This window comes from Sciurus carolinensis, chromosome 1 (assembly GCF_902686445.1).
Source record: "Sciurus carolinensis chromosome 1, mSciCar1.2, whole genome shotgun sequence".
Lineage (NCBI taxonomy): Eukaryota > Metazoa > Chordata > Mammalia > Rodentia > Sciuridae > Sciurus > Sciurus carolinensis.
Genome location: NC_062213.1, coordinates 186085090 through 186112938, shown reverse-complemented (window position 1 = coordinate 186112938; position 27849 = coordinate 186085090). Strand labels below are relative to the sequence as shown.

Genomic DNA, 27849 nt, shown 5'->3' with positions numbered 1-27849 from the left:
TACCACCCTCAGAGTGAGTCGGGCCTAGCCTGGAGATGTCTGGGACCCCCTAGGGGCTGAGGGGTGGGGGGCTATAGTGACAGGAAGCTTGGGGTGCTACAGGCTTGTGGTTGGGCTGCTGGGGCCTGGTTGGCTGCGGAGCCCTCAGGAGGAGGCAGGAAGTCAGGGTGGAACGTGGGCGCAGGGAGACAGGTGGTGACTGCGACGGTGAGGGGAGCTGAGACTGTGTCTGGGCAGCCAAGCCAGGCCAGAAGGACCATGTGAAGGGCCAGAGGGCTCCTGGGCTGGACAGGTAAGGAGTATCGGAAATGGCCGGGGGAGTCTAAAGACTGTGGTAGGAAGTCCAGCAGCAGAGGGCTGCAGTTATGTGTAGGGCCACATCTCAGGGCTCCCAGGCACGCAGCAACCCTTCAGACTGGGAGACAGAAACACCTTGCTGGAGGTCAGCTGGGTCTCCCCTTTCCTGTGAAATTGGTGGCTCTTGCCTCTGCCACCATCCCACTAGGAGATTGCTTCTTGGAGATTTGGCACATGGACAACAGGTATTAAAAAGGCCTTCAGAAATCACCAAGTCCAGGCCCTCATCTTAAGAGAATGAAGCATTTAAGACCCACCAGTAAAGCGGTGGCAGAGCTGGGTCCTGCAAGAGAGTTGTAACCTAGGCTGGGACACCCTCTTGCTCCTCAGTAGAAAGGGTGATATGATAATCTTGAGTCGAGAAACCCAGGAATAAATGCTTCTGGTCCCTAGACCAGACAATAATCTCTCAAAAGAGATAGAGTTGCGCAGAGCATCCAGATGGACGTGTGAGAAGTGACTTTAGCCTCAGTGACCACCATTGTTTGCAAGAGGGAGGAGGCTATCAAAGGGAGCGGATGGATTTGTGAGGGGATATTTATCATCAGGAATGGAGTCCCCCGGCGGACACATCTGCTCTGGCTCTGGGAAGTCTGAGAAAGAGAATGATGAGAGAGGAAGGAGGAAGAGCTATTTTTATCCCGAACAGGAGTACAGCTGGCCCTAAGCAAGGAACTTCTGAACTTCCATCTGGAAATTTGTCTTTCCTGCCCTGCCAAATGTCACGGCAGGATGTCCTCCCCTCTGCCCTTGTCCCCTCCTGCTCAGCCCCAACTGCATGTATAGGTCAGTTTGTCCTGACAATTTCTGCTTCAGACCCAGGGCTGGGTTGGGGTTTAGGAGTTACCTCCGGCCTCCTGAGAGGCTCGCTCTGAGGTTTTAGCTTTGGGGGGCAGTCCCCACCTCGGCCACACTTTCCAGGTTTCCCCTGCCTCACTGGAGTTTTTCTTGTCACATACTTTCCACCTAGTCAGCATGTCCCAGTCTTTCTCCTATCTCCTGCCCCAAGGACTGTCACCTGTTGTGGGGGCTGGGGAACATGACGGAGCTCTCCTTGTGCTTCAGCAGGGCTCATCTGCCCCTGGACAGGCACGAGCAGTTCCCACCACTAAGCCCTGAGCTGGTAGATCAGTCGGACAGTGTTCCTAGCTTTGGGGGCTCGGGGACAGTGACTCTTCTCAAAGGAGAAAGGGCCAAGTGGACAGGGGCAGAGAATGGGCTGAGGGTTCAGAGGAGGGAGATGACCTCCCTCAAGGGGATCTGGAAAGCTTCCTGAAGAGTCAAGCCAAGGGCTGGGGATATAGCTCAGAGGGTAGAGTGCTTGCCTGTCAAGCACAAGGCCCTGGGTTCAATTCAGTCAAGGCAGTTCTAGAACAGAGGCCTATTTTGGAGAGTAAAGTCAAGGTCATTATTTCTGAATTCTCTTCCTTGGGACCATAAGGACAAAGTCCTCAGAGTAAAGTCAAAAGCTAGAGACCTAGAGGTGTGGTTAGTGTGAAGAATGTGCATTTCAGGGTCAGGAAGGCCCAAGTACAATTCCGGTTTTGTCGTTTCCTTGCATAGCTTCACAGTTCCGAACTTTAGTTTACTTATCTGTAAAGGGCAATAATAGATCTTTTCCTTACAGGGTACTTGCTGGGGACCAAAGAGAAAAGAACACTCTGTGATGTGCCCTGGGTAGTACCTGACCCATAGTAGGTATTTTAAGGGAAGCTAGGCACTTCTTCCCCCTGCAAATAATGCACCAAGGGTTGGAGGGGCTGTCCATACCCGGAATCACACCTTCTCAGCACTGGGCCTCCACAAGGCAATGAACCACCCATTCCCTCACACTTGTGGTGTGTCTTTGCAAACCAGTTTGTTTCCTGTATGTAGTGGGGTGTAAGAACTCAGGTCAACTGGATTTTGAGCTGGGCTATAGGGTCTGCCTTACAAGAGAGCCCTTTACATAGAGACACTCTCTCTCTCTCTCTCTCTCTCTCTCTCTCTCTCTCTCTCTCTCTCTCCCTCTCCCTCTCCCTCTCCCTCTCTCTCTCTCTGTAAAACACAACAAATAATATCATCATAGGAAAATTTAAGTGTGCAGGTCTGTTCTGAGGCAGGGGTTATGCATACAACACAGGCGGGATCCTATAAATCCACAGACACCCCCAAACTAGTGCTTCAAGGCCAGTCTCAGTGTAGTGAAAGCAGTTCTGAGGGGAGGTGGGGTGAGAACAGGCAAGACAAAGATACCCTCCAAGAGTATGTTCTGTTTTTCCCTTTTGTCCTTTTTCTCGTGCTGGGGATCAAAGCCCCTGCTCAGGCATTCTCAATACATGCTCTGCACTGAGCCATATCCCCACCTCAGGAACGTGGCCTTCATTTTTGTTTTTTGTTTGTTTTGTTTTGTTTTGTTTGAAGAACAGGAGGATTTAACCCAGGACCACTGAGTACATCCCCGCCCTTTTTATTTTTTGTTTTGAGACAGGGTCTCACAAAGCTGCTGAGGCTAACCTTGAACTTGTGATCTCCCTGCTTCATTCTTCTGAGTCACTGGGATTACAGGTGTGGGCCACCATGCCTGCCTGGAATGTGGTCTTTAAAAATCCAAGTCAGTGTGCGTTTAAAGTGTCTGGAGTTGTATCTCCAACGCTTGTACTAAAGAACACTAGTTCCATGAGGCACCTGGAAAGAAAAGGGCTCTGGGCCCAATCAACATGGCCTCATCTACGAGCTCTGTTCCCCCAAGAGCTTCACACTCAGCGCTGGCTCTTTAAAGCTCTGCAAGTCTCCCCAAGAAGAAGCCTGATTCATTTTGTCTGATCCAGTATCTCCCAAACTTCCTGGGCACACAACCTCTTTTTCCTGTGCTGCCTATCTGTTCCATGTCTACCCCTCTTGAGGTAAGGACAGAGGTGGAAGGGTAGGACTCTGTAGCTGATGATCCTCAAAGGATTGTGCCTCTTTTTTTGAGGCGTTGGGGATTGAACCCTGGGTCTTGTGCTTGCGGCAAACACTATACCAACTGAGCTCTATCCCCAGCCCCGATTGGGCCTCTTGACAGAGTTTTTGTGTAGGTGGTGGTTTTGTTGTTTTCGTTTTTTGATTATAAAATTAGCACGTACTTGTTTTTAAAAAATTTAAACAGAACAGAGTCATATAAAGAAATGCCAGAAATTCAGTCCCCCTCCAATTCCACTTCAGGGATGTATTCACTGGGAATATATTGGTGTGTGTCCCTCCAGATTTTTTCATATATAACTGATGCAAAGCATAATGATTAAGATCCTAGTCTCTGGAGGCAGGCAGGCCAGGGTTCAACTTGAAACTCCACCACTCATTTGTTTGTTATGTGGCCTCAGACAAATGCTTTACCAGTTTAGGCCTCAGTTTTTGCATCTGTAAAATGGAGATAAAAATAGCAATTACATCATAGGATTATAAGAATCACATGAAATAATGCAAATAAAGGCGTAGCATAGAACCTGGCTTGAAAGAATCCCCCACATACATATATTTAAATGCAAATTGGCTTATACTCTACATTTTGTTTGGCAGCTTGCTTGCCTGGTTGAATCTGGGACCTTTTCCTAGTCCTAGAGGTCTACCACACCTTTCTTGGCTTTAGCTAAATGGTAGTTTGGTAAAAGAGTAATGGCGGCGATTTTGAGATGTTATTTCCTGGCCAGTTTTACTGTCTTGTGTTGCCATGTTGTCAGGCATCAAAGATATTGCCATTCAGCCAGCTAATGACAGGCTTTACAGCCTCCTGTGAAAACAAAGTGACCTATCAGAGGGACACCCTCTCTGTCACAGAGGGCAGGGCCAAGTGATAGCAATCTCTCTGCTTGCTCACCTCTGTGTCCCCAGCACTAGACCAGAGCCTGACACATAGGAGGTGCCTGTTAGGTTTTTGTCAATAGCTTGACCAGTTAAGGAAGATGTGGCTGGGGATGTCGTTCAGTAGCACGAGGCCCTGAGTTCCCTGCATCACACACACACAAAAAGGTGATAGCTCCTTTAAGCCACTGTCAGAGGCCTAACCCTAAGGTCTCTCCCACAGAGCAGCATTCCCCACAGTACATCACGGATGTGTGTGAGCAATATTAGGATATGATGGATGAACATTTACAAATGTTAATTTGTGTGTTTATTTCATTGTGCACTAATGTGTAACTTCTATTTACATATGGCTGGTGATACAGGCTTTTCATTTAAGGTGGTAAAGTTTTCATTTTGGGAAACATTAAAGGTGAAGAGGTGGTGCATGGAAGAGCCAAAAATCATGAAGGAAAATGAAAATGGTAGATCGTTTTAGTCTGGAAGACGTTTAAGCCTGGTATCATAGAATGCCCATGGTAGCCTCAAATGGTCCTTATCTTTAAATTAACTAATTAATTATTTTGTGGTGTAGGGATTGAACCCAGACCCTTGCACACGCCAGGTGAGCATTCTATAGCTGAGCCACACCCCCAGCCCTGTTCTTATTTTGTAGTCCTTATTAGGTACCAATCACCATGGGAAGCATTTTGTTATATGGGATTCTCTACGAATCACATAAAATGTTCATAACAGTCCCAGATGCAGGTCCTATTTTTATTCCCATTTTGCAGATGAAGGAACTGAGAGAGGCTTAAAAGGTTTAGTAATCTATCCAAAGGCCCTTTGCCAGTGAGTAATTGAGAGATGGTGAGATTGGACTTGAGTCACTATGAAATGGACATAGTGAGCTGGGCTCCATAACCTAGAAACTTTCATAAAACATTATGGATTGCCACACTGGAAGTGAGGCTTCATCCTAATAAAAATCCCATGATGCAAATGCACACAGATTCCCCGGGGCAGGAACTCACAAAAAGGTTGATTTACTGGTTAGGGGGCCTCTACTAAAATACCAATTAGAATAATTGCTTTATAGCCCTTATTGGTGACAATAATTAACTAGCAGAATAAGTGTTATATTTAAACCACTCCTAATTTGTGAAAATGAATGCATCTGTAGTTGGAGGTGTAGCTCAGCAGTGTAGCACAAGCTCAGCATGTATGAGGCTATCGGTCCAACTCCAACACCAAAAAAGAAAAGAAAGAAAAAGGAAATAAAAAAAGAAAATGATACTATATAAAAAAGGAACAAGTAAAAAGGAGGGCAGTCCTGGGCATTTGCTGATTTACAAACTAGAAATTATTTACCATGCCTGCAATCCTGATTTTTTTTTTTTTTTTTTTTTTTTTTTTTTTTTTTGGTATCAGGGATTGAACCCAAGGGCATGTAACCGCTGAGCAACATCCCCAGCACTTTTTTGTATTTTATTTAGAGACAGGGTCTCACTGAGTTGCTTAGAGCTTCACTAAATTGCTGAGGCTGGCTTTGCAATTCTCCTGCCTCAGCCTCCTGAGCTGCTGGGATTAGAGGTATGTGCCACTGTGCCCAGTCCCAGTCCTTTTTTATTTTTTGTTTTGAGTCAGGGTCTCACTAGGCTGCTTACTAACTTGCTGAAGCTGGTTTCGAACCTTCGATCACTACTGCCTCAGCCTCCTGAGCCTCTGGGATTATAGGTGTGCGCCACCACGCCTAGTTTGCAATCCTGATTTTTGAGTATCATGATGAGGTTTGTGTGAGTACACAGAGCCAAGACTCTTCATGGAACATATACAAATTTGCCAATAACCAAATATCGGTCAGACATAGAGATCAAGTATTTAAAATATATTAAATGATTTCTAACAGACTTTGCCACAAAGTGGCCTGTGTACACTAATGGTCTGGAGTAGAATAGCCTACCTGGTCTTCATGTGAAGCATTGGCCCATGTAACTCAGGCAAGAAGCTGGCACACATTTTAGACAAGGTGTTTAAAAAAATCAATAGGTCTGGTTGGGGAGTGGGGAGAATGTCATCTTTTTGGGGGGTGGGGGTGCTAGGCAAGGGCTGTACCACTGAGCTACATCCTCAGCCCTTTGTTGTTGATGTTGTTGTTGTTTTGAGACGGGGTGTCCCTAGGTTGCCCAGGTTCTGCCTGAACTTCAGTTACTCCTATCTCAGCCTCCCAAATAGTTGGGATTAATAACAAACACCATCAAGCCTGGTTCATTCACTTTTTTGAGCTTTACAGACATTACCTCAAAACACATTATCTAGAATGTGTTTTGTCTACTTAATAAAGTAAAATGAAATAAGCCAACACTTTAGCCAGGTGTGGTGGCAAACACCTATAACCCCAGCTACTTGGTAGGAGGATTACAAATTCAAGGTCAGCCTGGGCAACTTAGTGAGGCCCTGAAACTTAAAAAAAAAAAAAAAAAAAAAAAACCTGCTCGGTGTGGTGGTGCATGCCTGTAATCCCAGTCGCTTAGGAGGCTGATGCAGGAGGGTCACAAGTTCAAAGTCAGCCTCTGCAACTTAGCGAGGTCCCAAGCAACTCAGTGAGACTCTGTCTCTAAATAAAATACAAAAAAGGACTGGGGATTGTGGGTCAGTGGTCAAGTGCTCCTGGGTTCAATCCCTTGTACTTAAAAAAAGTTAATTAAAATTAAAAATTAAAAAATTTTAATAAAACAAGAGTTGGGAATGCAGGTCAGAGATGGAATGCTTCTGGATTTAACTTCCCGTACTGCAAAAACTAAAAAAGGAAGTAAAATAAAAAGGAAATATGGGACAGGGCAAGTAGCTCAGTGGTCAAGTGCTTGCCCAGCATGTATGAGGCCCTATGTTCAGACCCCAGTACTGAAAGAAAAAAAAAAAAGTGAATGAATTTGCAAGAATCAGAAATCCTCATGATACAATTCCTCAACTCTGGGACCAGAAAACCTAGTCCAGAAGGTTCACACGGCCTGAGATTTTTTATTTTTTGGTGTTACAGATTGAACCCAGGAGTGCTTAAGCACAGACTCGCATCCCCAAGCCTTTTCATTTTTGATCTTGAGACAGGGTCTCACTAAATTGCTTAGGGTTTTGCTAAATTACTAAGGCTGGCCTTGAATTTATGATCCTCCTGCCTCAGCCTCGGAATTGCTGGGATGGCAGGTGTGCACCACCATCCTTGGCACACCACCTGAGATTTTCGGAATTGGTGAACATACCACGCATACAGGGCTAATGTGTGTGTTGGGCAGTGTGAGCGCCTTGTTGAGGGCGAGAATGGGCAGGGACTGAAATCCAGCTTCTACTCTACTCTTCTAGACTGAAACTCCAAGGCTCCGTGACCCTGTAATAATGGGCATAAAGTACCCTGTGTGTGATAGGCAGTCAGGGACGTTATAGGGCCTAGTCAGAGAGAGTCTACAATCTACAAAATTCTCACTCTTGACCTTGAATTCCTGAGCTGGAAGAAGAGAATGTCCTCCTTCATTCACCCCAGAGTCTGTCCTCATTGATGGCTCTGGGAGCCCTGGGGATTCCTTAGATTTGTTTCTTCTTCTTCTTTCTTTCAGACAATGAGAAATTTATATTAAGCTTTAATTTTGACTTCTTTTTACTGACCTCATTATTAACCTGGTTAGATCACTTTGGCTACCCAGCAATCTTTGTCAAACTCAGACCAGAAGGAAGAGACCTACATTTTATAAACAGATGTATGTATCTATGGCCTCACAGCGACGCAGACAGGCACTGCGTACCTACCTCCATCTGTTATACATCCTCCGTACACAGACTCACGCGCAGCATGGATTTACATGCAGAAGCCCAACACTCACTGACTCATGTACAGGTTTGCATTCCCCAGCCAGGTAAATGTAGATCCTAAAATGTGAGTTCTAGGTAGAGGACAAATTGTCCAAGAGAAAAGCCTTTGTTAGCACAATGGTCAGGTCCTGAATAGGGAGTGGTCCACACTTTCAGACCTGTCTCCTTTTCTCTCTGACCTGTCAGGACACCTCCTCTCTTTAGACTGCCATGGGATGAAGAGTAGAGAATATCTTGATAAAGAACATGGGACCTGATTTGAATCCTTAGTGTGTTATTGGGGAAATCACCTAACCTCTCTGATCCCCCAACTTCTCCATCTTTATTTTTCTTCTTATGAATTATTATTATCATTTCCTCTCTTCATCTTGTTGTTGTTTTGTTTGAGGTACTGGGAATTGAACCCAGGGAACTCTACCACTGAACTCTATCACCAGCCCCCCCTCCTCCCACCGCTGCCCGCTTTTTTTTTTTATGAGACAGGATCTTTTGCTAAATTGCTGAGACTGGCCTTGAACTTGCAATCCTCCTACTGAGTCACTGGGATTACAGGGGTGCATCATGGCACCTGGCACCTGACTCCCTCTCTTCTTTTTTTTTTTTTTAATATATGTATATCTATATTAGTTGTAGATGAACACGATATCTTTATTTATTTTTACGTGGTGCTGAGAATTGAACCAGTGCCTTACTTGACCCCATGTGAGAGTCAAGTACTCTATCACTGAGCTACAGCCCCAGTCCTCCCTCTCTTCTTTAAAACAAGATTGGCAAATTATAGGAGTGCTTCCTAAACTCTTCCTTCCCAAGGACTATTGCCACTCCCTGTCCTACACCCTCTGACCCCATGATTCTCATGGTTTTGAAGTTTTTGTCTACTAACCTACCTCACTTAGCTACCAATGTTTTTGTTTTCTAGTTTAAAAACTTTGTGTGTGTGTGCTGAGATTGAACCCAGGGCCTTGTCCATGCTAAGCATGTGTGTAGTTCAAATTTTAATCAGAGACTTAACTAAGTATGCACTGAAAAGATAATAATACAATTAGTCAAACTAAGAATTAGTTTCCCTATAGATTCTCTTCTCTTCCTGTGGTGCTGGGGATCCAAACCAGGGTTTTACACATACTAAGCAGTTGTTTGCCACTGAGCCACACCCCCAACCCCTGTCCCCAGTCTTAAGGGAAGTTAGATACATTCTGGTGAGCCCAGATACAGTCCAAGATATAGATCCTGCCTGCATGCTTTCTTGGACTCTACCTGAGGCTTTGTGGCTCCTTTTCTCTCCCCACTTGACCTTAGCCTAGGTCAGGACCAGGTGTGATGTCCAACCTAGATTCCCTCTGCCCCTTCCACTGGCCTCTCCTCATTGCTGTACTCCAGTTCATCCCCTCTTCTTAACCCCAAACTTTTTTCCTGCCTTTTCCCAAAGTCTCCCAAACTGTCAAGCTAATAAGGGACCTTACTGATGGAGGCCTGCAGCCCATATGACATTGGTATTCTTTCCCCAAGATAACCAACCTGTGCTTTTCTGAGGCATGCTGAATCACAAATAATACATCTAGTCTACCTTACTAGACAGCTCAGCTATTGGTCTGTTCCAGGTTTCTATCAATCCTTTTTTGGGAGCTTTTACTGCTAATCACTTCTTGGTCATGATCAAATGAGCATCCAGAAGTAATTTACAGTCACATGTGAGTGAACTCTGACCCAGCAGGATTTCTCAAATGTCCACCTGCTCCAAGGACTCCTGACAGTGGGGAGTGACTCTGCTACGCTTTTTCTGAAAGTCTCTTGGTTTGACTTAATATTCCATGGACATTTTGTGTTTTCCTGCACAATAGGTCCTTGTTGTTTATCTTATATGAATAAGATCGAGCGACATTCATGTTACAGGAAGATTCGCACACCAGGACTTCCGGTACCTGTGGGAGGCTCTTAGTATCTCAGTTGAAGAAACATTAGCCTGAAGCAAAAACTCCTGCTTTCCCACCCTGCAGAACAGAGGCTGGTGGGGCAGAATGGGCCCTGGTAGAAGTCTTTCCAAGGTCTGTACTAAGATAACAATAAAGGAATGATGATCCCCACAGGACAGAGGAGGAAAAGTCAGACTTCAAAGAATGATTTCAGTAAAGTTACAGTGTCACAACCAGTTTTTGAACATAGGTCTCTTGACTCCAGGGCCTGTCTTCTGAGTTTTGCTAACCAGAAATCTCCACGACTTCCACCTCCACTTCCACCTGGCATAGATCAGCAGCTCTAGCTTCACCCCAAATAGGATGCATGACATTTGGCAGGCTTCCTTGGGCCTTTATTTGCTTATCTCAAATCAGAGGTTAAATCCAGGTCTAGTGGCTCTGGCCTGTAATCCCAGCTACTTGGGAGACTGAGGCAGGAGGGTTGTTTGAGCCCAGGAGTTTGAGGCCAACCTGGGCAACATATCAAGACTTTCTCTCCAATAAATGAATAAATAAATAAAATCAGAGGCTAGTCTTGATGGTTTCTAAGACCTTTGCAGATGGGAAAATCTGTGCACTGACCTTCTGCATAATGGTTGATATTTATTAATAATAATTAGCTCTAGGTACTGGGGGGCTTTCAGGCAAATAAAGCACAATTCATCAAGGGGGTAGAAGAGGCAGTAGGACTGATGTATAAATCAGTAATCATGGAATGCAATGCCTGAGCAGATGACTGTGGTCTGAGTATAATGATCCAGGGTCCTGGGGGGATAGGAGAGCAAAGAACAATGAGAGGGCTCCACAGAGTAGGTGACATTTGAATTAAGCCTCAAAGGTGAAGTTGGAATTCAGCAGGTGGGCAGGCCTTGTGAGTGTGTGTGTGTGTGTGTGTGTGTGTGTGTGTGTCTGTAGCTGAACAGACTGAGAAGGTGGAGCTGATCTTGATAGTAAGGGGTCTTGAATGCATGGCAAATTATATTTTATCTGAGGACTAGTGTTTTCCAATCAGTTCTGAGGAGCAGCCCCCTGGGAAGGAGGTGCCTCAAGGACTCCTAAGGGCTTCATAGAGAGGCCCCCACTCTGCCTTGGGCAGACAGCTCTTCTTTTACCTGCTGTGCCAATGGAGTTCTGCTTGATTTCATCTGACAAAAAGTTTCCGCTGCTAAAACAGGCAAACAAACAAAAAAAGTTCTGGCTGACAGGGCCATCGAAGGGTTCTCTGCTGGTGAGAAGAAAACCCGGTTAGAAGGAACCCTCTGAAGGAGACTGAGTAAATGTGGGTATGGGGGAGGGCAGAGGCCTGAGGGCAACTTTTGGAAGCTGGGGTCTCTCACCAGCTCCCTTAGCTGAGCAGGGAAATTGTGATTCGGACAAGGGCATCATCTTCTCGTAGGAGGAAATCTGATTAAAAACACTTAGGTCTCCCTGAGGGTTTGGCAAAGTGTGTGACCTCTGGGAGGTAGTCCTCCGAAGTGGGGACTGGCAGAGGGTGGGGAGGCAGGAAGTGGGTAACTAGACTGACAAAGGTGCTTGTGGCGGTTTGCCCATCCCAGGTGGGGGGTGGAGCATATGCTAGGCACAGGCCTGGTGTCAATGTACTTGTGGCCTGAGAGTTCTGAGGGGACACCAGTCAGGAACCCCCATTTCAGCTCTTCTGTGGCTGGTGAATGGGGGTCCAGCAGCCAACAATCTCAGGTACTTTTGGAAACTCCCAGGGCAACACCCTAAGACGCCAGATGTGGGGGGAACAGACCTAGGGGGAACTCCTTCAGCTTCTTCTCCATTTCTCAGGGATCATGGGCTGTAGCTGCAGCTCAAACCCTGAAGATGACTGGATGGAAAATATCGATGTGTGTGAGAATTGCCATTATCCCATAGTTCCACTGGACGGCAAGGGCACGGTAAGAGACAAGATGGGGGCTTGGTGAAGAAGCCAGGCGGGCGTGCAGTCCAGGAGAAAGAAAGGGATCATAGCTATAGGCCCTTGAAATAACAGAGCAGACCCTAGAACACAGAAGGAAAAAGAGGCCCAGAGACCGGAAGGGACCCTCCTGAGGTCACATAGTAAATACATAGTCAGCTAATTCAGGTTGGAGAAATGAAGGAGGGTAGGCAGAAAGCAAAGGAGCCAGGATCTGATCGCATCTTCTTTCTTTCACCCCTCATTTCCCACCCCACAGTTGCTCATGAGGAATGGCTCTGAAGTACGGGACCCACTTGTCACCTATGAGGGCTCCAACCCCCCAGCTTCCCCACTGCAAGGTAACCCCAACCAGCAGGGCTGGGAAGATAAAGCCTGGGGATCCTTGGCCGTTGGCCTCCTTCTCCTCCCACATACCTCTTACCCTGTCCTTTCTTGGTCCAAGTCTTGTTCCAGCCTTGTGACTCCAGAACTCCGTTCATCTAGGCCAGTTCTCCCTGATGCCCCCTGTCTTTACAGATAACCTGGTTATCGCCCTGCACAGCTATGAGCCCTCTCACGACGGAGACCTGGGCTTCGAGAAGGGTGAACAGCTCCGCATCCTGGAACAGTGAGTGTCCCCCCACCCCACCCAACCTGCACGGGTGGATTCTGTGAGGAAGCAGTATTCAGGTACTGCCGCCCTTGACTGGTTGGGGGTGGGCTCCTTTGGGACAAAATGCGAGGCTCCAGGGGTCGCGGAGGCCTGAGTTATCGGGTCCCTGAGCGAGGGTCTTCAACTGAGTCAATGGCAGAACAGACAATACTGACTGCCCCCGTGGCGCAGGAGTGGCGAGTGGTGGAAGGCACAGTCCCTGACCACAGGCCTGGAAGGCTTCATCCCTTTCAACTTCGTGGCCAAAGCGAACAGCCTGGAACCGGAACCGTGAGTGGGGACCCGTCGTGGGAGTGGGTGGGAACAGATCTAGGGATCTCCGAGCAGGGAATGGTCCTGGAGGTGGTGGTGAATGCTTGAGGGTGATGAAGTAAGAAAGGACCAACAGCCGACGGCCTTTGCTTTTCCCGTGAGCAGCTGGTTCTTCAAGAACCTGAGCCGCAAGGACGCTGAGCGGCAGCTCCTGGCGCCCGGGAACACGCACGGTTCCTTCCTGATCCGAGAGAGCGAGAGCACAGCGGGTGAGCGACTGGGCGGGGCCTGGAGGGCGGGGCCGCGGAAAGTGGGCGGGGGCGCGGGCTGAGTTCCGCGGGCTGACAGCCGACTGAGCCCGAGCCCAGGGGTGCAATGACAGCGCGGCTCGCAGGAGTCCACCCCCTCTCTTTTGCGCTCTTCGGTTTGTTCATTCATTCAGGATCGTTTTCACTGTCGGTCCGGGACTTCGACCAGAACCAGGGAGAGGTGGTGAAACATTACAAGATCCGTAACCTAGACAACGGCGGGTTCTACATCTCCCCTCGCATCACTTTTCCCGGACTGCATGAACTGGTCCGCCATTACACCAGTGAGCCCCGGCAGGACCCCCTCACCTGTGCCCTTTCAGCCTGTCTCCCCCTAGTCCTTCTCAGAGGTATCCTTTAACCATCTTTCAGAATACACTTCAATCCCCAGTGGTGAGGTGCGGTACCTGACCTACAGCCCCAGATGCAGGGTGACAGACCTTCACCCCGCTCCAGTGCATTCCCCTAGAAGGGAACTCGGAGGGTTGGGGGTTGGGCAAAGCACCCAAGGCCTCCGATATTGACCTCCCTCTCCCTCTCCCTTGCCCTTGCCCTCGCAGATACTTCTGATGGGCTGTGCACTAGGTTGAGCCGCCCCTGCCAGACACAGAAGCCCCAGAAGCCGTGGTGGGAGGACGAGTGGGAGGTTCCCAGGGAGACGCTGAAGCTGGTGGAGCGACTGGGGGCCGGCCAGTTCGGGGAGGTGTGGATGGGTGAGTACGGCTTCCAAGACGACTGGGAAAGAGGAGAGGAGGAGGTGTCCGCCGAGATCGCGAGAGTCTCGGGACAGCGACTTATTTCAGGGCAGCTGCCTGGCTCCAGGACCACGAGTTCCACAACTCCTCCAATCCCTCCCGTTCCCTACCCAGGGTACTACAACGGGCACACGAAGGTGGCGGTGAAGAGCCTGAAGCAGGGCAGCATGTCCCCTGACGCCTTCCTGGCTGAGGCCAACCTCATGAAGCAGCTGCAGCACCCGCGGCTGGTCCGGCTCTACGCGGTGGTCACCCAGGAGCCAATCTACATCATCACTGAATATATGGAGAATGGTGGGTGCCACAGCCATACCTGGAGGCTGAAGGACACTGCCGTCTCTGGCCCTTTCCTCCCTCTACTCTACCCCTCCCCTACTGCAGTGGGGGATACCCCTTTTGCTCTGACCCAGCACTGAGGGTTTTCTTGGGCCTCTAGACTCACGTACAGGGGTGAGAAGAAGCTGTACCAACTGAGCCTGTGTAAGGGCCCAGCCTAAGGTGGCAGGTTTTGGAAGAATAGTCATTTCCATCTTTCTTGACCTGCAATCAGTCCCTTTTGCCTTTTTCAAAGTCAGAGCATCTCAGGATGCTTGATCTCAGAAAATAAGTGGGACCCTAGTTCTGTTTCTCTCCTTTCTGCCCATGAACGTTGGGAGGATGGATTTGCTCCAAAACCTCCTTTTCAGTTCTGGGTCTGCTATTGGACAGAGTGAGAATCCTCCCAAGAGGGATACAAGTTTCTCTGTTCAGCTTTGAAGCCACTGATTTGCCATGTGTGGTATATGCCAACTTCCTGTATTGTCTGTGGTGTTCAGCTTCCCCAAGTTCAACAGCAGAAATCTAAAAGGGCTCATCCAAAAATGATATATGATGTCCATGAATGGTCTAGGGTCTGGCTGTCTGGGTTAGTCTTGGCTTCATGATTATGTGTCTTTGGGCCAATCACATCAATTATTTCTGCCATGGTTTCTTCAACTGTAAAATAGTGATATTAATGCAAGAGTCACTCCCTCATAAGGTCTTTGTGAGGATGAGAGTTAGAACAGTTCCTGCCATAAGTTTGTTGCTGTTATCTGGCTCTGATTGTTTGGGACTACCAGACCCGTCTCTCGTTTAGGGAGAGAAACAAACTGTTAATTGGCTACTGGGTTCTGGAAATAGCAAAGAGGTTTTGTCCTATGTGCTAACTTTGATAGTTGCTTGGAGTGCTGAGTTGAGAAGGATTCTAAGGCTCATTGGAAATGAATGTTGGAATTGATGCATCTACCCCTAATACAGGAATGGCAGTGCATGTCCACACATTTGCTGTGTCTGGGTGAGGCTTTTATCTTTGGTGACTAATTCAGCACTTGTAGTGGGGACAGGTTATTGTTATTCTCACATGAGTTTTTAATCTCCTGGGTTGGGCAAGTGGTCACTAACTCCATCCCAACAACTCACATCCATGGTGTCCTCCCAGAAGCCCTCCACTACCAGAGAAGTGGTCCCTCAGGTCCCCAGGTACCACTTTCCCTACTCCTCATTCAAAACATTCAGCCCTGGGCACTGAAAACATGGATGAGTCAAACAAGGTTTCTACTAAAGGGAAACCTGATTTTAGTTACGGGCACTGGGAAAGCCAAAGTTTATGCCATAGGGGATGTTCCAGCATGCCAGAGGAATGTAGATGCTGATATAACTTATTAAACCTGGTAGGATCTAGAGAGGCTTCCCAGAAGAATAATATAGTGGACCACGAAAGAAGAGTTGAATTTTTTAGCAGGCAGAGATGCAACAAAGAAATACTGAGATGAGAATCTAGTGGTCTGTGTGAAGAATCTGAAAACTGTCTATGGTGGGGCAGTGAGAGAAGCAGCCTGTGGGGGAAGCAGCTACAAATGTGGAGCAGGCAGGGTTTGGGATGCTCAGCTGAGGAGTTTGGGCCTACCCTATTCTGACAAGGAGTTTATAGACCCCTCCGACCACACCCCATATTCTGAGCATCCTCACCGTGAACACACACACTCCTCCATTCTCCTGGTTCTTCCTTTCCACATGTCATGCACTGCCTCTAGACTAGTTAGGGGAGAACAGTCTGGGTCCTTCGTCTGGGCCACTTGGTCAGCACCTCTTGCTTCTGCCCACAGGGAGCCTGGTGGATTTTCTCAAGACTCCCTCAGGCATCAAATTGACCATCAACAAACTCTTAGACATGGCAGCCCAAGTAAGGAGCCTGGGGAGCAGCTTGGCATGGGTACAGACCAGTGGGGTAAGGATGTCTAGCCCAGGGCTGATGACCCATACCACCTGGCCAACAGATTGCAGAGGGCATGGCATTCATCGAAGAGCGGAATTACATCCACCGTGACCTGCGAGCTGCAAACATCCTGGTGTCTGACACTCTGAGTTGCAAGATTGCAGACTTTGGCCTAGCACGTCTCATCGAGGATAATGAGTACACAGCCAGGGAGGGTAGGTGTGGGATATGAGGGAGGCCTAGGGTCAGCAGGGTCTGACCAGAGAGATACTGGTGAACTTCCTCTCTCTCCACTTCCCTGCAGGGGCCAAATTTCCCATTAAGTGGACAGCACCAGAGGCCATTAACTACGGGACATTCACCATCAAGTCAGATGTGTGGTCTTTTGGAATTCTATTGACAGAGATTGTCACCCATGGCCGTATCCCTTACCCAGGTCAGTGCCAAGGGCAGGAACCAAAAGGGTCATAGGAAAAGGCAGAAAATATTTGTCTTCTTACTCACTGCATTCTAGGATCAGAATCTGAAGCTTCTAGTTGCTTCTCCTGTATCCTCTGAGGAGTGTGACTCCAACAATCCTAAGCAGATCCCAGCACTGGCTTCCATAACTGTCTCTGAATCTTGTTCTTCCTTTCCAACCCTTTCTTTAATTCTGGCATGAGCAGCCTAGTACAGTAGAAGTGGATCTAGTGTGCGAGACAAAAGATCCTTTTTTTTTTTTTTTTTTTTTTTTTTTTTTTACCAGATTGGTCTCTAATGCTAACTTTGTTTGGCTTTGATCTGATCATTCCATCTTTCCCCTGTCTATTAAATATAAGATCAAAATAGGCTGGGCTCTGTGACAAGGGAGGCTGAGGCAGGAGGATTTCAAGTTCAAGACCAGATTCAGCTACTTAGCAAGACCTGCTCTCAAAATAATAATAATAAAAAAAAAAAGGGTTTGGGATATAGCTCAGTAGTAAAGCCATCTCTGAATTCAGTCTCCAACACACACGCACACACACACACACACACACACACACACAAGAAAAGAAAAGAAAAAGAAAGAAGAAAAGTTTAGAATAGTGCTTAGCTTATACTAAGCTATTATTAATCATCACTTTTGGAAAGTATTGTCACTTCTCTGAGTCTCGATTTCCTGATATGAGAAAGAAGAGACTTAGTGAAAGAGACTGACTCATAGTAGGCGCTCACTGAATACTGGTTTCCCTTCTCTCCAAAGCTTTCCATCTAAAGAGGGAGAAACAGATACTACCCCCACACCCCGCATGTCTTGAACAACATTCTTAACCCTAAACTCAACCAAGACAGAGGTGGGATTTTTTTCAGTGCAGGAGATCAAACCCAGGGCCTGGCACATGCTTGTAGTTGCTCTACCATTCACCTATACCTTCAGCTCCAGGGGTGGAATTTTTTTTTTTTTTTTTTTAATGGTACCAGGGATTGATCCCGGGGCGCTTAACCACTGAGCCACAGCCACAGCCCATTTAAAAAATTTTAAATTTAGAGACAAGGTCTCACCAAGTTGCTTAGGGCCTCATTAAGTTGCTGAGGCTAGTTTTGAACTTGTGATCCTCCTGTCTCAGCCTCTCGAGCTGCTGGGATTACAGGGGTGCACCACCACGCCTGGCACCAGGGGTAGGATTTTTTTGAAAGAGACTCATTAAGAAACTCTAGGGAAAGGAAATGGGAACAGGAAGATGGGAGCAGGGAGGTTATGGAACACAGTGACTGGATTTGCAGAGGCTTCCCACATTCCCAGTACGTTGTGAACAGAACTTTGCTCGTAGGAAGGTAAAGGCACCTTGTATTCAGAGGAGAGGTGGGCTCCCTGCCCCGGGATTTCTCACAGTCCAGGGCCACTGCTGGACCTAGACTACACTCCAGAGGTTCTGCCAAGAGTCCTTCCCATCCTCTACTGTGCTCATGGAGGCAAACCCATAGAGAATGTCTCCATCAGAAGAAAAGATGGTGAAAGCATGATGACAGGGCCTGGGGACGTAGCGCAGTGGTAGCACTTGCCTAGCAAGCTCGAGGTCCCGGGTCTAATCACCAGCACCACAGAAAAGAGAATGATGATGAATGGCGACTGAAACATGGCATCAGGGTCAGGAAGAAAATGGGAAGTAACAGGGACCTTGGTGACTTGCATCTGCTCCAATGGATGGTCCCCATTAAGACATAGAGGAGATCTTTTTTATTTTTTTAAAACAGTCTGGGGATGGAACCCAAGGGTACTCCATCACTGAGCCACATCCCCGACCTGTTTTATTTTCTATTTTGAGACTGGATCTTGCTAAATTGCTCAAGTTGGCTTCAAACTTAGAATTCTCCTGCCTCAGCCTCCCAAGTCACTGGGATTTTAGGCATGGGAAACTGAGCCTGGAAATCTTTTTTTTTTTTTTTTTCTTTTCAAGAGAAGCCACAACTTGGAGTTTTAGGAAAACTTGCTTATTTCCAAATATAGGTGATTGATTCAAATTATTTTAAAACACCATATGGGACAAACCGAAGTGGGTCTGTAAGCTATATTTGAGCCGACTTTAGTCTGTGGGTTTGTGCCCTCAACTCTCCATAGGTGACTGGGCTTCCTGGTCTGCATCTTCCTGTGTCCTAATTTTAAAATGTGAGGGACCAAAAAGTAGAGGCCTTCCAGGGCAAGGTCTGGGCAAAACTTTTTTTCTCTATTGACCAGTTCCAAACTCTGCAAGAGCAAAAGTTCTATTTTGCTGAACATGACAGTGCATACCTGTAGTCCAAGCTACTCAGAAGGCTGAGGCAGGAGGATTGCTTGGGCCAGTCTGGGCAACATAGAGAGACTCCATCTCAAAAACAAAAAGAAAACAAAAACAAAACTTCTATTTTTCTAGAAGGATTTGGTCTTTAGGGATTGATTGTCTTCTCTCAAGAGATGGAAGAAAATAGAGGCTGCTTGGGTACTGTAGAAACAGGGAGCTGTGTTATTGGTGTGACCTTACAGTTCTCCAGAGCAGCTCCTCTTGAGGTTTACAGGCCAGAGGCTACCAAGGGGGCCAAGACAGCACAAAAGAAGGTTACCAGCCCAAAGACTTCCGTATGGGTCATGGAGAGGCCTGGCGAGCCGTCCAGTCTGGGGCAGATCTGCTTTGCTGGGGTCTGGAGTCCATCTGTTGTCCTTATGTGGCATCTCATGTGCCTGGTCCTAAAGCTGAAGATGCCTCACCACTGCCCTGGCTGTGGGCTTCCATCCTGCCTGGGCCCTGGCCACCCCATCATTCCCACCAAATAATAACAACCTCAGGTACCCCTTATGAAGCATCTCCTGTGCAAGTACTGTGCTTGGTGCTTTATAGGCACTATCTCATTGAGTCCCCTCAAGAACTCTGTGAGGTAGGAACAGCTATTTACTTCATTTTCCAGGAGAGGAAACTCAGGTTCAAAGAGGGGTCTTACTCAAAGTTCCACAGCTAATGTGTGTGTCATTGAGTGTGTAATCTGTAACAGGCACTCCAAATGGTCTCACTGATATTCAGCAGGTACCATTAGTGTGACCCACCATTGATGATAACCAGTATCTTTTTGGATTAGTACTCATACCACACCAGTTAGATATTCTGAACATCACCTGTGCTAGTTAGTTTTCTGTTACTGTAAGGAAATACTTCATGGAAGCCAGGAAGCAAAGAGATGAAGAGGAAGGGTTGGGGTCCCAATACCCCTTTCAAAGGTGTGCCTCCAACAACCTCACATCCTCGCTAGGCCCACCTCCTAAAAGTTCAAGCTCCTCTCACAAGTGTCACAGGCTGAGGCCCAAGCCTTAACCACATGGGCCTTTGAGGAACATTCAAGATCCTGACTCTAGCATCAGCCCTGCCTGTGGGTTTTCAAAGTCTGGAGGTTTGATGTCCTTTTCCCATCGATCTCCAGGGATGACCAATCCTGAGGTGATTCAGAATCTAGAGCGAGGCTACCGCATGGTAAGGCCTGACAACTGTCCAGAGGAGCTGTACCAACTCATGATGCTGTGCTGGAAGGAGCGTCCAGAGGACCGGCCCACCTTTGACTACCTGCGCAGTGTACTGGAGGACTTCTTCACGGCCACAGAGGGCCAGTACCAGCCCCAACCTTGACAGGCCTAGCTGGCCTGAGGCTTTCCCCCATCTGGCCACCCTGGCTTGGGAAGATGGGGTTCTTATGTCATACCCACATGGCATATGCACTTATGGACTACACACACGAATCTCACTCACATGCGACACATACGTATTGTGTCTCATATGCATATCCCATAGTTGTGTGGGCTCTACATGTGTTTTGTACATGTCTAGCCTGTGCACATATGTTTTGGATACCATCTAAAGTGTCTCTTTCTGGACACTGCCATTTTCTGAGACTACAGAGGGGGAGCGAGGCCTATGATCGACACCTGCTTCTGTCCACCTCTTTTCTTTCTCTAGTCTAGAAGCTCCTTGCAATCTGGAACCTTATCTAATACTTTTTGTACTTCTCCTCAGTGCCTAGCACACAATAGGAGTTCAATAAATCTCAGCTGATGAAGGTTGTGTATCTCTCTGCTATGCACCACCTCCTTTCCTTGTTGGGGGATACTAGGGATTTAGAAGATGGAAACTAAAGTCACCCTGAGTTGGGTTAAGAGATGGGATGAGGAGATGCTTAAACTTTTTCCAGTCTTGGTAATGCTGGGGGCCAAGGGAGGACCCCACAATTGTGCTCTATGGGCCTCTACAAATCTCTTCAAATGGAACAGTGTTCCTCACCTTCTCCCCAAGGGAGGAGAACCTCCTAGGGAGTAGGTATGCCACAGGACTCCTCTGCTTTATATAAGAACAACAGCAGTTTTTTCTTATAGCTACTTATATAAGAGTTATTTGACTTCAGATATATTTTGATTCACCTTCAGGATCTCTCTGTGTGTGTGCGTGTGTGTGTGTGTGTGTGTGTGAGAGAGAGAGAGAGAGAGAGAGAGAGAGAGAGATCGAAAGATCAGGACTGAACTCAAGGCTCCACATATACTAGGCAAGCACTTTGCCACATCCCCAACCCTTTCCTAAACTTATCTTGAGACAAGATCTCACTAAGTTGCCCAGGCTGGACTTAGACTTGTGATTCTCCTGTCTCAGCCTCCAGTGTTGCTGGGATTACAGTTGAGTGCCACCGTGTCCAGCACAGGGTGTTCTAAAATATTGAATTAGCCAGGCACGGTGGCACACGCCTGTATTCCCAGTGACCCAGGAGGCTGAGGTAGGAGGATGACCAGTTCAAAGCCAGTTTCAGCAAGTTAGTGAGACCCTAAGCAACTCAGTGAGACCCTGTCTATAAATAAAATACTAAATAGGGCTGGGGATGTGGCTCAGGGTTGAGTGCCCCTGAGTTCAATTCCTGGTATCTCCCCACAAAATACTGAATTAATTCACTCATTGAACAAATATTTATTGAACATCCACCGTGTGCCAGGCGCTACTTGAGGCTGATAGGATATGCAGTAGGTAATACACAAACCTCTGTCTTGTGGTGCTTACATTCTAGCAAGGGAAAACATAATAAGCATCACAAAGAAGTGAAATCATATAGAATGCTATTGATGATGAGCGCTGAGGCACAATTAGGGCAGGGCAAGGGGAGTTAGGAATGTCATATTTTGGGAATGTTTGCAATGTTCAAGGTTGTCAGGCCTCACTGTAAAGGCAACTTTTTTTTTGTCATTTTGGGTGTTGGGGATCAAACTCATACCCTTGCACATGCGAGGCCAATGCTCTATCACTGTAACCCTAGTTGAAGAAAGTGACTTAAGCAAAGCTTCGAAGGTGAGGGAATGAACCTCAGGAAATGGAGTGGTCAGTCAGAAGGACTAGTCTGAGGCTGGAGCTTAGCTGGTTCTGGGACGTAATGCTGGCCTGAGAGGGTATAGATCCTAAGGGCTAGGGACCCGTGTCCTTTGCAGAAGTCATTTTGAGGAGACTCAACAGGGATCTTTGCAAATCCTTGACATGATCTGACTCTATTTATTTATTTGCCATGCTGGGAATTGAAGCCAAGGGTGCTGTACCACTAAGCTACATCCTCAGTCCTTTTTATTCTTTATTTTGAGACAGAGTTTTTTGTTTCTTCTTCTTTTTTTTTTCAATCAGGGATTAATTCTAGGGGTGCTTTACTGTTGAGTCACATCCCCAGCCCTTTTTTGTATTTTATTTAGAGACAGGGTCTCGATGAGTTGCCTAGGGCTAAGTTACTGAGGCTGGTTTTGAACTTGAGATCCTCCTGCCTCAGCCTCCTGAGCCACTGGAATTACAGGCATTCACCACTATGCTTTGTTCTTGACTTACATTTTATTTTTACCTTTATTGTTTGGTACTGGGAATTGAACCCAAGGGAGCTTTACCACTGAGCTACATCCCCAGCCCTTTTTATTTTTTGAGATAGGGTCTTACTAAGTCACTGAGGGCCTTGCTAATTTACTGAGGCTGGCTTTGAACTCATGATCCTCCCGTTGCAGCCTTGGAGTTGCTGGGATTACAGGCATGAGCCACCACCACATGCCCAGCTTGACTTACATTTAAAAGGAAGGTTCCTGGGGATGGGGATGTAGCTCAGTGGTAGAGGGTTAGTGTAGCATGTAGGAGGCCCTGGATTCAATCCTCTGCACCAACCAACCAACAAACAAAAAGATCCCCCACACACCAAAACAAAAACAAAACAAAACCGGAAGGATGGTGCTTAGTGCTATCTTAAAAAAAGATTGGATTAACCAATTTATAAAACTGGGGAAATTTTTGTACAAAAGTGTAGATTTCTGACTTCTCTTGAAAAATGGAAGACTTGGCTACACTGGACTTACTTGTTCTCATGGAGAGGAGTAGTGACCATCCCCGTTCAGGTGAGTCATGAACTCTCTTGCCAGACCCTCATCCAAACAGTGAAACAGAGTGTTAGTATTTATTTACCATAAATTTTGCACTGTTATTCTTACAATAAGAGAGAAAATGAACTACTTTTTTTTTTTTTCAGATGCATTTCCACAAAGAAGGAAAAAAATTAAAGGTATCTCAACATGGCAGTGTGTTTGATGAAAGATGGGAAGATGGAGAAAAAGACACATTTCTCTCTTTTTTTTTAATTTATCTTTGTGTGTGTGTGTGTCTGTGTGTGTGTGTTATACTGAGGATAGAACCCAAGGATGCTTGACCATTGAGCTCCATGCCCAGCTTTTAAAATTATTTATTCTGAGACAGAGTCTTGCTAAATTGCCCAAACTGGCCTCAAATTTGTGATCCTCCTGCCTTGTTCTCCTAAATGACTGGAATTGCCAGAGCGCACCACCACACTCGGCTGCATGAAGGTGAAAAATCCAATTTTTAAAATATGCAAAGAACATGAGTCATAGTAACATAAACTCCTTCACTTATATCACCTGCTTGACCACTGTAGGCCTCTGAGTTTATGATGCCTGTTCTGTTTCATAAAGTGCTACCACACCCATGAGCTCATGGGATCTCACCCTCCTCTTGTGGATACTGTGTATGGCCACAGAGTCATTGAACTTTGTTTTCTTATTCTCCCTGTTTTGCAAAGAGGGAAATGAAGGCCTAGAAAGGTTAAGTAAACCCATTCGAGGCCAGCTGGGAAGCGTTGACAGAATGGGAAACAGGGTTTATTCCAGGTCGATTTGCTGTTTCTATGAAAAAACAATGGATCTTAGATTTTCTGTTACCTTACAACTAAAGGCCCACATGCAGTTCCCAGCACAAGCTCCCGAGCACTATTTAAAGAGGCATAAACCAGATGGGGATGGGGATGTAGCTCCTGTAATGCCAGCTACTCTGGAGGCTGAAGCAGGAGGATTCCAAGTTCAAGGCCACCTGGGCAATTTAGTGAGACACTGTCTCAAAAAATAAATAAATAGAACTAGAGATGGAGATCACTGGTAGAGGGTCCCTAGGTTCAATCCTCAGTACTGAAGAAAGAAAAAAGAAAGAAAGAAAGAAAGAGAGAAAGAAAGAAAGAAAGAGAGAAAGAAAGAAAGAAAGAAGGAAAGAAAGAAAGAAAGAAAGAAAGAAAGAAAGAAAGAAAGAAAAAAAGAAAGAAAGAATAAATGTGTATCTTACTGAGAGCAGGACCAAAGATAAGTAACTTAGTACAATGTTTGGCACATTGGCACATATTAAGGCTGTGGTAGCTATTATTTTAATAGCCCAGCACAGTCCTTTTTGGTTTTCAGCTTTCAGTAATGAGCAGTTAATGACTGATCAATCTAGGATCTAGTGTGTGGTTCTTGTGGGGAATGATTCTACACCCCATCTTGTCTTCCCCTCCCCAGATATTTGGTAAAGTCTGGAGACAATTTTGGTTGTCACAGTGTGTGTGAGGGGTGCCAGTGGTCTCCAATGGTTGGAGGGCAGCATGCTGATATGCATCCACAATGCATAGAACAGCCCTTATTATAAGAATTATCCAGGCAGAAGTTGAGCCATGATCTGACTCTGTTCCCACCCTCTGCGACCCTCACTCTTTCTGCAGTTCCCCAATAGTCCCTGTTGTCCCTTTCTGATCTTAGACCACTGCTATCTCCAGAGCTCCCCTTATTCGTGGCAATCTCAATGCCCTGACAGTCCTCGCAGACCCTAACCGGTAATGTTTTATTGTTCCAGTTCTGTCACTGACCCAGGAGCTCACATTTTATCGCTATTCCTTGACGTCTCCTCTTAGGGCACTCCATTAAAAAATAATAATAATTATTATTTTTTTAAATTTATTTTTACTGTAAACAAATGGGATACATGTTGTTTCTGTTTGTACATGGAGTAACAGCATACCATTTGCATATTCATACATTTACATAGAGTAATGATGTTTGATTCATTCCGTTATTTTTTTCCTTCCCCCCCAGCCCTCCCACCTCTCTTTTCCCTCTATACAGTCCCTCCTTCCTCCATTCTTGCTCCCCTCCCATTACGTGTCATCATTCGCTTATCAGTGAGATCATTCGTCTTTTGGATTTTTGAGATTGGCTTATCTCACTTAACATGATATTCTCCAATTTCATCCATTTGCCTGCAAAAACCATAATTTTATTATTCTTTATAGCTGAGTAATATTCCATTGTATATATATATCACAGTTTCTTTATCCATTCATCAATTGAAAGGCATCTAGGTTGGTTCCACAGTCTGGCTATTGTGAATTGAGCAGCTATGAACATTGATGGGGCTGTATCTCTGTATTATGCTGATTTTAAGTCCTTTGGGTATAGACCGAGGAGTGGGATAGCTGGGTCAAATGGTAGGTCCATTCCAAGTTTTCTAAGGAATCTCCACACTGCTTTCCAGAGTGGCTGCACTAATTTGCAGCCCCACCAGCAATGTATGAGTGTACCTTTTTCCCCACATCCTCTCCAACACCTATTGTTGCTTGTATTCTTGAGAATCGCCATTCTAATTGGGGTGAGATGGAATCTTAGTGTGGTTTTGACTTACATTTCTCTTATTACTAAAGATGGTGAACATTTTTTCATATGTTTGTTGATTGCTTGTAGATCTTCTTCTGTGAAGTGTCTGTTCATATCCTTAGCCCATTTGTTGATTGGGTATTTGTATTCTTGGTGTAGAGTTTTAAAAAAATAATAATTATTATTATCCAGCTCCAAATGTCAATAGCATCAAGGCTGAGAAACCCTGCTTTCCTAATAACAGGACACCCAAATTTCTTCCTTTTTTTGGTGCCAGGGATTGAACCCAGGGCTGCATAACCACTGAGTCACATCCCCAGCCCTTTTTTATTTTGAGACAGTCTAAGTTGCTGAGATTGACCTCGAACTTGCAATCCTCCTGCCTCGACCTCCCTGGTCACTAGTTTTGTAGGCATGTACCACCAGCCCAGCTCCAAATTTCTTCTAAGATTCCTCAGTCATCTGGGGATGACTATATCAGAGTGGGTAAACTTTGGAATTAGAAAGGCTGGGTTCTGTCACTTTGTTACAGAGCTTCCCATGCATAGTAGGCAATTAAAAAAAAAAAAAAAAAACGTACAATTACCATGGGTGGCGGCACATGTTTGTAATCTCAGCTACTTGGACTGGTACACCTTTAATCCCAGCTACTTGAGAGGCTGAGGCAGGAGTATTGCAAATTCAAGACCTGCCTGGGCAATTTAGGGAAACTCTCAGCTCCAAACAAAATTAAAAGAGGGCCGGGGAGTAGCTCAGTGATAAAGGGCTTGCCTAGCAAGGGCGAGCCTTTGGGTTTCAATTCCTAGAACCGAAAATCAATCAATCAATCAATCATCAATCAATCACTAAAATGAGGATAAGAAGCCCTTCACCGGAGTGGTTGAGAAGAATAACTGAGGACATTAGTAAAGTTATTACACAGTTCTTGGCCCACAGAGAGCCCTTGAGAAATACTAGTTTCCTTTTTTTTGTCATTTTCTTCCCCTCCCTTCTCCAAACCCTCATTCTAAACCGGGTTCAGCCTATTCATTAGCGGAGTGACCTTGTACCAGTCACTTTTCTTCTGTGGGTCTCAATTTATTCTCTGTAAAACTAGAAAGTTGGTCTCTGCTCTCCAAGCGCGCTTCCAGCGACGAAACGGGACTGTGCACTTTACGGAGCTGCCTCCTCCCCCGGGACTGATGGTACGGTCCCCGGGCAGCTCCCCCACCCCTCCGTCGCGGACCTTGGTACAGGCCCAGGGGGCCCGAGGCTGCCTCTCTGGGCTGCCCTTGCCCCCTGCAGAGTTCCGGGCCCGACCCTGCGCTAGCTGATTGGCTGGAGCGATGCCCGGGCTGCGCGGCTATAGGTGAGCCCGGGAGGGGACGGGCGGGGCGGGCTGGAGAACCGCCCCTCCTCCTGGTCGGACGCCGTGCGGAGCCGCGGGCGGGAGGGCGGACGGACCGACTGACGGGAGGGACGGGAGGCAGCAAGATGGCGCAGACTCAGGGCACCAGGAGGAAAGTCTGTTACTACTACGACGGTGAGCACCGTCCTGGCGGCGGGGGCGGGGCCGGGCCGGCGGGATCGGGGATCGCAAGGCTGAGGAGACTGGGGAAAGGCTGGGCGTTGGGGAAAGGCTGAGGGAGGAGGCTGAGAAGAAAGGAGGTCGAGGCTGAGGGAGGAGGCTGAGAAGAAGATCGAGGCTGAGGGAGGAGGCTGAGGCCGAGGGGGGCGGTGCGGGGGAAGCCGGAGGTAACTTGGTGGGAGATTCCAAAGGAGTTTGATGTGGAGAGTTCGGGCGGGACTCCGGGAGGGAAAGCTGAGGCTGAGGAGGGGAGGCAGAGTCTGATGGAGACGGTTGCAAGGGTGTATTTGCCTGCCGAGAATACAAAGGTCTGTCGCCATCCCGATCCTTGCTAGTGGTTTTTTGGTGAGAGTTCTGCAGGTCTGGTCACCCGCTTCCCCTCCCCCAGCCTCTGAGCAGGGCCTGCAGTCGCTGCTGGGAAGTGGGGCCCCAGGGGTTGGAAGAAGGATGCACCCTGTTAAAACAAACTTCTCATTGAACAAAAATCTATGGAGTAACTTACTCTGCTATAGTTAGTGCTTGGGCGCTGGGGCCACGGGGGTCACCCAGTTCCACTTCCCATCTTCAGCTCAGTCTAAAGGGGGAGCTAGGTAGTGTCAGAAGTGCCCTCCCATTATGGTACTGGGTGAGGGAGGTCTCAGTGTTGGGGAGCAGAGAAGAGGCACCCCATCCAACATGAGGGGTCAGGGAAGCAGGTGGAATCTCACTTAGGACCTGAAGGATAGGAGTTCTT

At 47.0% G+C, this 27849-nt stretch overlaps 2 protein-coding genes across 2 annotated transcripts in view; both read left to right on the top strand.

The window, feature by feature from the left end:
- The first annotated feature begins 179 nt into the window (after nt 1-179).
- On the top strand, nt 180-20637 carry Lck (LCK proto-oncogene, Src family tyrosine kinase). Its single transcript, XM_047555412.1, has 13 exons — nt 180-292; nt 11772-11881; nt 12161-12242; nt 12421-12511; nt 12728-12826; nt 12974-13077; nt 13251-13400; nt 13677-13829; nt 13986-14165; nt 15998-16074; nt 16169-16322; nt 16412-16543; nt 20014-20637. Exons 2-13 carry the CDS (start codon nt 11777-11779, stop codon nt 20214-20216), a joined length of 1530 nt encoding a protein of 509 aa, XP_047411368.1. The 5' UTR covers nt 180-292; nt 11772-11776; the 3' UTR covers nt 20217-20637.
- Nucleotides 20638-26941: 6304 nt separating this feature from the next.
- Nucleotides 26942-27849, top strand: part of Hdac1 (histone deacetylase 1) — a 29797-nt gene continuing 28889 nt past the window's right edge. Inside the window, exon 1 of the mRNA XM_047519457.1 lies at nt 26942-27071. Coding sequence (XP_047375413.1) covers nt 27023-27071 — 49 coding nt within the window. The 5' untranslated portion in view covers nt 26942-27022. The remainder of the gene's footprint in view (nt 27072-27849) is intronic.

What these genes read in the sequence shown, in the direction of transcription:
- Lck (XM_047555412.1), top strand. Translation starts at nt 11,777, where the DNA reads ATGGGCTGTAGCTGCAGCTCAAACCCTGAAGATGACTGGATGGAAAAT. An exon ending in CCCAGCTTCCCCACTGCAAG is followed by an intron (nt 12,243 to 12,420) that starts GTAACCCCAACC and finishes CTGTCTTTACAG; the next exon opens with ATAACCTGGTTATCGCCCTG. An exon ending in TGAGTACACAGCCAGGGAGG is followed by an intron (nt 16,323 to 16,411) that starts GTAGGTGTGGGA and finishes ACTTCCCTGCAG; the next exon opens with GGGCCAAATTTCCCATTAAG.